Source organism: Boleophthalmus pectinirostris, unplaced genomic scaffold (assembly GCF_026225935.1).
Source record: "Boleophthalmus pectinirostris isolate CB_2022bp ecotype Guang Dong unplaced genomic scaffold, ASM2622593v1 HiC_scaffold_21, whole genome shotgun sequence".
Classification (NCBI taxonomy): domain Eukaryota; kingdom Metazoa; phylum Chordata; class Actinopteri; order Gobiiformes; family Gobiidae; genus Boleophthalmus; species Boleophthalmus pectinirostris.
Window position 1 is genome coordinate 29556700 of NW_026571175.1, and position 13744 is coordinate 29570443.

Below are 13744 nucleotides of genomic sequence, written 5' to 3' on the forward strand. Positions count from 1 at the left end.
AAGGTACACTATGTAACTTTTTGCTTGGGGCATCGTCACCTGCTTGTAGGGCTGCTCGATTATGAAAAAAATCATTGTCAAGTTTATTTTGGTCAATATTGAAATCACATTTAAATGATTTTTTTTTTGTTACGCAATGCATTTATTCAGCATTTCTCTCTCAAAAAAACACTTTGTTATTGATAATTTACACAAAACATTTAAATTGAAAGTAAATTCAGGCTACAAATATGAACCTTAGAGCAGTTTTGCAATGTATAAAACAAAACAAAAATTAATAAAATATTTGAACATGAAATAAGACATAGAAAAACATAAATGTATCCAAAATAAACTATATATCCAGCTGTTCTACAATCTCTGAACTTAAAAAATAAAATAAATATACTTATTTATATAACAAAACCATCCCAAAATAAACTTTCAACTCGATTATATGAGTTTGGAGATCGATTGACACACAAATCGAAATCACAATCAAAATTAAACAGCTCTACTTTACATTTATTCAGTTAAAGGTGGTTTTATAGATCAAAAAATACCTACAAAACAGGGATTTTGACTGTGAGCGGGGTCGCCTCTCCACAGATGTGACCTGTAACGTGGTCTGGTTCAGTTTCCAGGAAGACAGAAAGGTTTAATATCATACTGTGAAACATTCCGATCAAGGTAATTTCCGATCCGAAAGTAAAAATGGAGAAACTAATTCGACGGACCTTCCAGCTGAAAAATTACACAAAGAACCTTCGATTTAATGGCTGAAATGTTACACAATAAGACTTTAATTAGTACCACATTATCATCTTAGTAATAGTGTTCACCTTTTACATTTCAGTACCTGTTTGAGAATCCAACTTCCAAACGTGAGGTGAGAAAAGCCAGAGAGGAAGTAATAACTCAACGTGACAGTGATGAAAAATGGGAGGCTTAATAATGAATGGGACATATATATTTGCGAGAGTTCTTAAAGGACAGGAAGTGACATCATCGAGTGAAACGGCCTTTGAAGCTGAAGCTGATCGAAGTGAAAGGAGTCTCTGTGCTCCTGAGGAGGCCGCAGTAAAACAGTGAGGGGCACATTCCTGACTCTGCTCCCGAACCACAACAACAATAAAGTCAAGATCAGCATTAAACACAGCTGTGCGCAATACATCTGCAAGGCACTACTGTACTACTACTACTAATATTACTACTAATACTATTACTAATACTACTACTAATACACCTACTACTACACTGCTCAAAGTACGTACAATGCTCCCATTAAAAACGACGACTACTAATACTGCTAATTTCAATTGCTTCCACTGTTCGACCACAAATATATACTACTTACTACTACTACTACTACTACTACTACTACTGCTACTACTATTGCTAAAAGTACTATTTTGAAAGCTCCTATTACAAACAACCTCCTAGTATTATCCATCCTAGTGTTACAAATATCACCAACTACTACTACTGTCACTACTACCGCTTCTGCTACTACTACTACTATCACTACTACTACTACTGCTACTGCTACTACTGCAAATATTACTACTACTACTACTGCTGCTACTACTACTGCAACTATTACTACTACTGCTGCTACTACTACTGCTGCAACTATTACTACTACTGCTGCAACTATTACTACTACTGCTGCTACTACTACTGCAACTATTACTACTACTGCTGCTACTACTACTGCTGCAACTATTACTACTACTGCTGCAACTATTACTACTACTGCTGCTACTACTACTGCTGCAACTATTACTACTACTGCTGCTGCTTCTACTACTGCTGCAACTATTACTACTACTGCTGCTACTACTACTGTTATTATTGCTGTTACTACTGTTGCTACTACTGCTACTTTTACTTCTATTGCTGCTACTACTACTATTACTACTACGGCTACTGCTACTGTTACTACTACTACTGCTACTACTACTACTATTACTACTACCACCACTTCTATGGCTACTGCTACTGCTACTACTACTACTATTACTACTGCTGCTGCTGCTGCTACTGCAAAAAGTACTATTTTAAATCCTCCTATTACACACAATCCCTGCTACTACTACTACTGTTGCTACTCCTATTGCTAAAATACTTTTTTGAATCCTAGTATTACAACAACAACTACTAATACAACCACAACTACCACTACTACTGCCAGTACCACTACCACTACCACCATGTCTACTACTACTACTACAACTGCATCAGCTGACCCCACACTCTACTCGTGTTAATAGCATCACTAGTAAATTTAGATTACAGTAGATCCTTATTATATCTTTGTTCTCAGCTGCTTGTGTAAAACATACCAAAAATGCCTCCGCATTATTCAAAACTGACACTATCGTCACAGCAGCAGAAGAATAATTTCCAAACCACACACTCCTCCACTTTAGAACTGAGTCAACTGCACATGAAGCATTTTAAAAGACGTGTGACTCAGCTGACGCGCACGTAAAAGTCTGACCGTCCAGTGTGGTCTTGAACGCACCATCCCTTACCTCACTGTCTGTGGCGGTGATGAGCCAGACCCCCTCAGAGAGACCCACCATGATCCACGACACACACACACACACAGCTGCATCACGCTCACAGTACAGTTTTCCGATTGAAACTGGACCAGCACATAAATAATAAGACCCTACTGGCCTCACCATATATGCAGTTTTACACTTAAGTACTAACAGTATGAAATATTCGAGTTATTTAAAGGTCACATATTACACAAAATAGACTCTTGTGAGCTTTGAGCCGTGTTACAATGTTCTTACCTCCTCAAAATCAAACCTGGAGTTGTGTTTTGTTTCATTCACACATGTTTGAGTAATCCTTTATTATTAGTCTGTCTACAACACCAAAGTTCATAATGCTCTGTTCCAACTTGTGATGTCATGAAGTGGTAGTTTTCAAGTTAACAGCCCCTTTTACCTTTAGTTTAGTAGAGAGATTGGTATTTCCAGGGCTGAAATCATCCAAATGACTGTAGTGTATGAAGGTTAAACATATAGTGTAATGTATTACCACATGACGTCACAATAATAATGGATCGGTTTTATATAGCGATTTTTTGGACACTCAAAGACGTTTTACAGCATTATTCTTTCATGACTTGGTATTTGTGCAGACTGATGGAAGCGAGGCTGCCATTCTGCACCATCAGCTCTTCTGACCAATCATCACCAATCACACGCACACACCACTTTTTTACTGGGCTATGTGGGTGTAGAGCCTTGCCTAAGGACACAATGGCAGTTTTTTGCCACTGGAGTCCTACTGTGGCACTTGGTATTCCCAGTGGTCTCCCATCCAAGTCCTAACCAGGCCCAGCCTTGCTTAGCTTTTGAGATCTGATGAGATCAGGTTTTAATAAACCACTATGGCCACAAGGTGGAACAGAGTGTTTTTTAGTTTGAGAAAAGAACAAAATGTGAAGAATTTCTGTTTTAAACATGTGTGGCTGAAACAAAACACAACCCAGGTATGTTTGTGTTGAGGAAACAACATTATAACAGATCAGAAAACAGTGTAATACTGCTCTTTACTAACTACTTTAAATACTTTCTGTAGGCTTGGTATTTCTGTAAAATTTTGGTGCATATGAAAACACGTATAGGCAAGGTAAAAGAAGGGGAACTAAACAGTCTACCCTGTGGTTAGTGGGCACAGAGCAAATGCATTCTTCTACTAATACAACAACTTTGATAAACCAGTGCATATTTCCATCAACATTCCTCAAGTGAAAAAGGCTTAATCACAAACAGTAAAAGCTCTTTGTAGATCGTGTGGTGAAAGTGTGCAAACTTTAAACCAAAACGCTCGTCCTACCTTGAACTCGTGTAGCTGCTGTTTGATGGTGTCCACCTCTGTCCCCACCACGGCCTGAGCCTCCAGCCCCTCCTCCGCCCGTCCCAGCATGCTTTGCAGCTCGGAGACCAGGCGGTAAAAGTCCCGCACGCGCTCAGAAGCATCCTCGATCTGATCCAAGCGGGCCTGACCACGCTCACTCAGCTAAAAGAGAGACATGATTTATTACATAAAAGAAACATAAAATAAGGTGGCGAAAATATTTTAAACGGCATTAGCATTTTTTCACTTGTATTATATTGCAAATCTTCTACATCACAAATCATTACATTAGTTCTTCTTATTCACCTTGCCCGCCTGTCGACTCAGCGCCTCGGTCTCTCTCCTGAGGGCGAGCAGGTCTGGAGATGACCCCTCTCTTCGGAGCATGTTGGTACATTCGGCGGCGTGGGCCTCGAGCTGGGACCTCACTGTGCTCAAACGGGACAGGAACCCTTTGAGCACGTCTGCCTGGGAGGAGAGGGAGTCTGCGTCCCTCCCCACGGGGCAGAGGGAGTCCAGCTCATCGTCCAGATCGGCCAAACGAGAGAAGACGTCGCGCACATGAGACTGGACCTCACTGACGCCCTGCAGACGCGACTCCAGAGACGAACAGCAAGACTCGATCTGAAGAACAGATGGAGGAGATAAGTTCAGAAAATGCATGGATTTTAACAGTTTTACTTGTTTTACTCTAACATGAGCCACATTTTATGCTCATCATGTGTAAGATAATTTATTAAAGCCACAGTATGTAAGTTTTAAGAAAAGTTAGTTTTATGTTTTATCATTTTTGGTTGTGTTTACAGCATTAAAAAACATCAAATAACACAATGTCCTTCCAGTTCGGGGGCCTGCATCTCCACAAACCTCTTTCATTTGGCCTGCTGACCTCATCTTGCTTGTTTCATTGGCTTTTATCTTCCATAAAATGTATCATAGAAGTCTGGTTTTAAATTCTTATTTCTGTGAAATCATGCAAATAAAGTGCCACCTCCATAAAGTCACATAGTGTACCTTTAAGTGAGTTTATCCATTTTATAGAGATTGATATTGATGGTGAACTGGTTACTGCTGTAGAAGTTTTCAGCTTGTCTAAGAAAGAGTAGAAATAAAAGGCTGGAGACCAACGGATGTCTTAAGCAGGACAAGTATATTTACTATCAATAATTTGGGCCCGGGGGACTTGAAAATTCAACATAGTATGAATTCAAAAGAGAACATAATATAATAATTGAGTGTTCAAGCCGCTTGACTCTGCTTCCAGAGAAGGAGGTTTATAAAGTAAGTGTGCTGAGACTATGAAGGCCAGTAGACATCGGTTAGACAGAAATATGCCACAATTTAGATAATGATGTGTCAATGATGTGCCAAGGGAAGATGATCGTGTGACTATAGCTCCTGTGAGTCAATGTTAAACTGTAGGTGGAGGATAAATTACTTAAATTCTCTCACAGTTACTAGTCAGACTGAATGTAAAAAAAAAAAAAAAAAAAGATTACTGACAGATGTGCCTAACGTCCGTAACGTCCAATATAAAACAAATATATAAAAGCAAACAAAAGAGCTCTGGAACAAGCCAATAAACTGCTAAGTCACTACTGATAAATACAAGTATCACACTGTTGCATCTTATACTTCAGTATTTAGCATGTTAAAATCTCTGTTGGTTTAACATTAGGTCAACTGAAAAATCAGTGGAAAATACATTCAGTTTACTAGATTTTTTGTTGCATAAGCTGACAGTGAAGGTTCAGAGGAGCAGTGACATACATTACTGTGGCACATATTCACAGCACCTACGTGTGACCCACTTCTGGATCCTGAGCCACCAGTTCAACAAGTCAGTTTGAACTATGCTTAAATTATATAGGATGAACTCATTTAAAACCAATATTTTTTGACATTTATTGTATCACATATCATCTTTGCTGATCCTGATAAGAACTGTGTATTATTTACTCTAAAAGACAATTCCAAAGTATAAATAGATTTTTGAAAAAGTTTTATTCACGTGGTAGGACTCATAACTCTACCATACCATTGTCTATTTAAAGAATATTAAAAACAGCATTAAATAAACTAAAGTAGCGCCAGACATGTCAGAGCAAAACTCCTACTTGGCTGGTTTACATTTCACACCATGACAAAACGCTGCATGTCCACAATGACCATAAAAGACAACTGTAAGCCAAAGATCCAACCGTCAAAACAACTGTGGAGCTGCTCTGGTTTATCTCAATGTTAGAACACTTAACACCGCGCACCTACACACAAATATATGCACACCAAAATAACCCACACCTCCTCGCCATGACCGCGTGTATAAATAGGGCTACTGCTTTTGCATTTCTTCACTCACAAGCTCATAAATTAAAACTCTATCTAGGCACCACCGCTACCTATGTCCATGATGTTTCAATTTGTGCCCTGTTTACGTTGGGTTTTCAGCAGTTTTCATTGGCTGTAGTTTTGCCCAAAAGGGAAAACATTTAAGACGGCGTTGATAGCTAAAGCTGTGCTACAAAAATACACAAACAAGCCGCTTTCTTTACATTTTATGAGGTGCTGAAAGAGTCGGATGCCCCGGAGTATTTGGGCAAGCTTTGAACAAATAGGCCTAATTTATACATCGACATGCGACTCGTAAAAGGTTTTTCCTATATTGACAGAGTTTTAAAGGGATTTCTACACACTAAAATTCCTTTAAACACTACTACTATTGTTATCGCTGTTATTGCTACCATCAGAGTAAAACATTAAAGAGGAGGTATTATAAAAAAAATAAATTTTTGTTTATCTTTCTACCAGGTTATAACGTGATATACATACCTTTTATTGTTTTGAAAATGTCATATTTGACGAAAGATATATATTACTATTATTATTTGATGTTTTGATTCTCCTTTTTCTTTGCTCCTTGTGTTAAGTCACTCCCCCTTCACAGCACCATCACATTAAATTCAGAGCGTATCCCACTAAATGAAACTACTGCATGTCAAGTTGCTGTGTGCAGTTTTGTATCATGTTTTTGGATATTTATGGAGAATTATCGTGTGGGAGCATTGGTGACGTAGGATTGTGGGCAGAGAATTGGACAGAATATTTCAGTTAACAGTAAAAAGGGTTGGAAAAGGGCCTGGGAGAGATCACTAAATTACTAAAACGTGCATCATGACATCTAAAACCTCTTCAGACATGTTTTTGATGTTTTGGGCAATATTATAACATGGTAAAAGCTAAAAAAAATGATTGTGCATAATACCCCCTCTTTTCAGTAAAGGGCCATTCCAAGCCCAAATCTCCGAATGCCCCCACCACCATCTCAGATTTGACTAAAAAAATTCAATATCAAACCTCTGTCTTTGAAATTGCACTTTTCATAGTCCTTCAAAGATGCCCTCAAATTTGAAAAGTTAAATTTTTGAGCAAATTCAAGACCCCAGAAATGTATGATAAATCAAAAGTGTAAAAGTCCATATTTTACAAGTACATCTGACAAATTTTAACCCTTAAAAATTTGAAGGCCCAACCTTAAATAGTTTTTTTTAGATACAGCAATCTGAAAGTGGCTTCCTTGGACAACTCTGCTCAAAACAGGTCAGGGCAGAGTTGACAAAATATCTTTTAATGACAAAACTATAAGGAGTTGGGAGATAAAATTTGGGAGTTTTCCTGTTGGAAAGTGTGTGAACCTTCTAGAATTTTTTCAGTCAAATCTGAGATGGTCGGATGGGGGCATTTGGAGATTTGGCGTGGAATGACCCTAAACCTATTTCTAAATATTTACAATTGTTAAAAAAAACAAGCTGAATATTTCAAATAGCATTATAAAACACTTGAAAATCAATCAAAAATTGCCTAGTAATTTTCAATAAATAAATGACAATAACATTAGGAAACCTCACCTTGTCAGTAACTTCTTCATACTCCTTCTCTGTGTCTTTGGCCTGATTCTGGAGCCTGTCGGCCCCTTCAGTGCTGCCCCCTGGTGTCTGTGGGGCGTCCTGCACCAGCCCCTGGGCCAGGTCTTTGAGGTAGACCACCTGCGGCTGGAGCGACCTCAGACTGTCCTGTTGACTGCGCAGTCTCTCCAGGCTCTTAGCGCTGCACGCCTACACGGACCACAGACATGAGCAGAGGTTACATGAGCCGTAAATCTAATCTCAAGACTGTTTAACACATTTGAAATATAAGATACAGTTTCAATGAGTAGTCAGGCTGTACAACATGAAAAAAAATATTATAGTATTAGAAAATAACTAAATAATAGAAAATATGTAGTTTAATATTCTTTGCCTTTTTTATTATTATTTTATTTTATTAATATATTATTTTATAATTTATTGTATTATTTATTAAATTTATTTATTTATTTGTATTATTACTTTATTTAGTCAGAACTGTGTCACACTTAAAATGTAATACTTAGGCAGTTCTGAGACAATCCCAAATATGTAATAATAAAATCAATGTATTAATAATAAAATCTAATAATCTATTCTATTAAATCTATGTATTTGAAATGACTGGATACATTTAGTCACAATATACTGTAAATAGACTTGTGTGTTTGTTATCAGTGCATCAAAAATCTGATCATAATCTGATTTCTGGAGTTGTCAAAGAGTCAAATCTGATCCTGTGAGAAATGTTTTTGTTTTACTTTTATTTCTTTTAATATGGCTAAGAGATTTTGACGATGAGATGACAATATATTCACGAGTTACTGAAACTGCTGCCATGGCAATTTAAAATAAAATCATCTCTTGAAGGCTAAAAAGTCCTCAAAATATCACCTAAAACAAGAAGCTGAAACCCATTCTTCTGCTATATATATACCTGGTCCTTATACACCTGTGGTCCTTCTGTACCTGTGGTCCTTATACACCTGTCTTTCTTATATACCTGTGGTCCTAGCGCCTCCTGGACTTCGATCTGGTGCTTGGCGGCCTCGAGCCTCCTCTCCACAGCCGCTCTGCCCTCCTCAAACTCCCTGAGACGAGTGCTGAGCTCCTCCAGGTGAGACGTCCTGTTGTGGACACTCTCCCCCAGACGGTCCACTCGACGGTTCAGCTGGGCCTTCTCATCCCTCACCTGAAAGAGCAGGGGACAAAATACAAGGAATTAAGACTTTTTAATCTAAAGTGGGAGACAAGAGACAGTTTCACCAGTGATTATATTGTATTTTCAGATCATTTATACAATTGTTTTCTCATCAAAAACATAAATGCAGTTGTGTTTTATTCACACATGTTCAACACAAAAAAAACCCTGCATGTTTAGTTAATTAAACTAAAACAGGATTTAATCAGGACTGAATCAGGACTAAACCAAGTCTCAAACCAGGACTAAACCAGGACTAAAACAGAATCTAATCAGGACTATACCAGGACTGAACCAGGTCTAGACCAGGTCCAAAACCAGGTCCAAAACCAGGACTACACCAGGAGCAAACCAGGACTAAACCAGATCTAAAACCAGGACTAAACCAGGATTTAATCAGGACTAAACCAGGACTAAAACAGGTCTAAAACCAGGACTAAACCAGAATTTAATCAGGACTAAACCAGGACTAAAACAGGTCTAAAACCAGGACTAAACCAGAATTTAATCAGGACTAAACCAGGACTAAAACAGGTCTAAAACCAGGACTAAACCAGAATTTAATCAGGATTAAACCAGGACTAACTCAGGACTAAACCAGGACTAAAACAGAATTTAATCAGGACTAAACCAGGACTAAACCAGGACTAAAACAGAATTTAATCAGGACTAAACCAGGACTAACCCAGGACCAAACCAGGACTAAAACAGAATTTAATCAGGACTAAACCAGGACCAAACCAGGACAAAACCAGGCCCCCTGTCCTCGAAATACTATCGGACATAAAACTGGTCTGTGGAGCTAAAAAGTTTGAGGACCACTGCTTTAGTACATTAGCTCGTACCTCTTCGTCACCGATACAGCACTGCTCCAGCAGCTGATCGGCCGCGGTGTTAAAAGCTTCCATGTGGGGCTGTCTCCTCTCCAGCTCCAGCCCCAGAGCTTTGGCCTTCAGCAGACACTCGTCCAGCGCAGAAGACTCCAAGGAGGGCTGAATCTCTCTATCCCTCTCCTCACAGTCGGACAACCATGGCACCAGCTCGCTCTTATGCTGCTGGTAGGCCTCTGCTTTGGCTAGAGTATTCTTCAGCTTGCTCTCCCTCTCCGATATTTTCTCATTCAGTCCTTCCCAGTCTCGTTTTAAACCGGTGAGTTGGCATTGCAGCGCGGTTCTTTCGTCTCCTCCGGTTGGTAAAGACGCTAAAAGTGAAGCGCCCTCAGCCTGGAGGAGTTCGTAGGATCCTCTCTGACTGGCTATGCCCCGCTGTAGATCTTCTGTTTGGGACAAGAGGGAGCGGAGGGCATCGGGGGTACAGGGTAAGGACACACTAGAGGCTTCTTTGAGATCCGCCTGTTTGTCCAACCACGACCGGAGCTCCTCAAACATCTGCTGGAACTGCTGTGTGGAGGAGAGAGCCGCCTGAAGCTGGGACAGACCATCAGCTGGAGACGAAGAGACGAGAGATTATTTTAGATCATTCTGGCAGTTTAGACACCTTTAATGTTATTTATTTATTTTTTTATTTCTTGTGCTATGAATAATCAGTTTATGATAATAATATACTTTCCATATGTAAACAAATACAAAACAAAACTACAAGACTACAAGACCATTTTAAATCAAGTGATAATATTTAAAGGTGCAATGTGCAACTTTTCTGGTGGAGAGTCCGTCACTTGCTAGTATCATGGAAATGTTATTGCTTTGTCTAGAACAGGAGTGTCAAACTCATATTCACAGAGGACCAAAATTAAAAATTGGGATGTGGGCCAAACTAAATATTTACTGAAAAATGTGAACAACATCTGCATCTTTTCTCTCCTTTCGAAATATGTAATGTTAAACCTTTTCTTATTAAAATAAATGTTTATTAATAGTTTTGCTTAAACATTGAATCCAGAAAACAAAATTTTAAATAAATAATGTCTCTATATCCTATCTGTAGCGGGCAGGCCAGCTCTAATACATATTTGATAGGATCTCAGGAGCTAAATATAATTCTATCTTGGCCCGCGATACAAGTTTGACATGTCTGGTCTAAAATGTTCCATAGTATGGCATTTTCTATTTTGCATATGTTTAATTTCAAGTGTTTTTATTGCTAAGAAACACCTTGAAAAGCGTGTATTCTTAGTGAGTGTCGTAGTGTGCTTGCCTCTCCACAGATCTGACCTGTAACTTGACCTGGTAGTGTCGCCTACATGTCTTTATGGAGAGGGATAAGTTTAATGCCATATTGTGAAACATCTCTATGAAGACAAGCAGGACTTTCATGGCTAAAAAAGTTGCACAGTGCACCTTTAACATTGACGTTATTGGAAATCCGTTTTCTTTATTTATGTAAATGGAGAAAGCATTTAGAGCATTTATGTAATCATTTTTATGTCGTTATAGTCCATATATTGTTACAATTAGACTGTTGAACCCAATGATCCTAACTTCTTGGGTTCTTTTCTTATGTACTTTAACTCCTTGGATTATTTAAAGAAGCAAAAAGTGAAGCGTCCTCTGCCTAAGAAGTTAAACTACGTAAGAAGACAAAATGAAAAACTTTGCTTTTCCAATGACCCCAAGTTATAAATTGCTGCAAGATTTCTTAGGTTATGTTGCTTTACTCGTACCCGTAGGTAAATTTGCTTTGCAGATTTCATCCACATTTCACATTTCATTCGTGTGTTACAGTGCTTAGTGCAGAACATAAACAATTAAAATCATCCAAAACGTCTTGTTAAAAAATCTTAAATAAATAGATTACAATTTATTCATAAGATGATGATGAAGCTGATTCTTCTAGATCTTTAAAACAGAGGGACAGCTGAATCTGAGTGTTCAGTGCAAACTCTGAGGCAATTCCAAACACACCAGTTTAAAATGATTCCTCTGGTGGTTTCTCAAAAATTCATATTGTCAAAATTTTAACAGTTAACTCATAAACCGTATAATGAAGTGGACTAAGGGAGTGTGAGGTCACGAGGTCAGCAGTTATATTGGCAAATTTGGACTTCCATATTAGGGAGAGGAATTTATTTACAGACAAAACAGTGCAATAAAAACACCAGGACCATGCAGAGCAGATTAATATGGACATTTTAAGACCAAAACAACGAGGTTCAGTGCAGCAGTTACAGAGATAGGGTGGACAATTTTTCAATGGAACCAGAGTCGATGGAGCCGGAAGTGTCCCCATGCTCACTTCCTATTGAGAATATAGCAGCTCGGGGGTTAGCTATGTCCATTTATTAGGGATGTGTATCGTCAAAGTTCTCACAATAATATCTTGGGCTGTCACAATATATGGAATTACAAACTTCTATGCGTAAATGCATTGTTTTATTGCAGCAACAGCTAAAAACAAATTGCAGACTGTCAACTTTTATTCCATGTCTATGCAGAAAACATGAAGAGATAACTGTTACAAAGAGCTTTTCTATATTAATTATTTGGACAATGACACAAAACAATTCCCAAAGACTTGCCAAGGCTTTTTAAAAGGAAAAAGTAGCATTTCTTCAATTCTCATTCAATTCAATAAAATACGTACTGTGAAATGAATATTGTAATTGTATTGTACCGTGTGATTTACATATCGTTACATCCCTACCGTTAATATATACTAGGGATGTAACGAAATCCAAATCTCTCGGTACGATATTATCACAATATGCATCTCATGGTACGATATTTATTGCAATAGTTTGGAAAGGCTGATAAAATTGTAGATAGGACACGTTTCTGCTTTTAAAATACCTTGACAAGATTTTGGTGTGAATTATTTCCATCATAATCCCAAGAATTCAAGTAAAAACATATTTCTTCATGTTTTTGCACTGAAATGAATCATGGGATATGTAGTTCCATGTGTTTATAAGCTGTTGCCACTGTAAAACCATGCACTTAAGTAAAGGAACTTGTAATTCCATATATTGTGACATTTTAATATTATTGTGAGAATTTTGACGATACGATATCACGATATTTCGTTTATTGTTCCATCCCTAATATATACAGTCTATGTTCTGCTCCTACAACTAGAAAAACTACTTTCTATTTTATTTTTAATTCACAGGGGCTTTTGTTGTCCAAAGTTAACCACGTAATTTCCCTCATGGATTTATAAAGTTTAAGTTACCTCTACCACGACAACGACATCTGTCACCATGACCTTTTTAATACTAGATCTGCATCGATCTCCCACTCACCGGCGCGCTCCTCTAGACTCCTCAGGGGCCCGCTCACACTGTCCAGCCTCTTCTTGAGCTCCTCTTTCAGGTACGGTTCCACCACGATGGCACTGAGCTCCTGGCACAGCCTCTCAGCCTCGGCCAGCTCTCCTCTCCGCCGCTCCAGCTCAGACTTGATCTCTCCGGTCTCCTGCAGCCGCTGCTTCAGGGCCTCGGGCTGAGCGCTCAGAGAGGCCTGGGAGTCCAGTCTCTCCCCCAGAGCAGAGACACTGGAGGACAGCTCCCTCAGCAGGGTCTAAGTAAAGGAGATTAATATCGACTCAGATTTGTGACAGAAATGAAAAGTATTGACAAGTTTTCAAGTAACTGTCAGTGTTAATGTATTGTCTGGAAAATGGGGCAGATAACAAAAGATTACTCTTCTTTCAGTTTCTTTTCGTTCATTTCTTGTATGTTTAACGTTATGTGACTGTTTACCGTATTTTTCAGACTATAAAGTGCAACGGATTATAAGGCGTAATATCAATAATGTTGAATTCGCTCATATTTTCATACATAATGTGCACCGGATTATAAGGTGCATTAAGTGAAACAAAC

The 13744-nt window shown here is 38.5% G+C and overlaps 1 protein-coding gene across 1 annotated transcript in view; it reads right to left on the minus strand.

Annotated features, from left to right (window-relative positions):
• The window catches only part of macf1a (microtubule actin crosslinking factor 1a), a 325705-nt gene that overhangs the window by 125841 nt on the left and 186120 nt on the right, over positions 1 to 13744 (minus strand). Inside the window, 6 exon segments of the mRNA XM_055156981.1 lie at positions 3841 to 4023; positions 4168 to 4485; positions 7767 to 7973; positions 8767 to 8955; positions 9810 to 10408; positions 13166 to 13442. Coding sequence (XP_055012956.1) covers positions 3841 to 4023; positions 4168 to 4485; positions 7767 to 7973; positions 8767 to 8955; positions 9810 to 10408; positions 13166 to 13442 — 1773 coding nt within the window.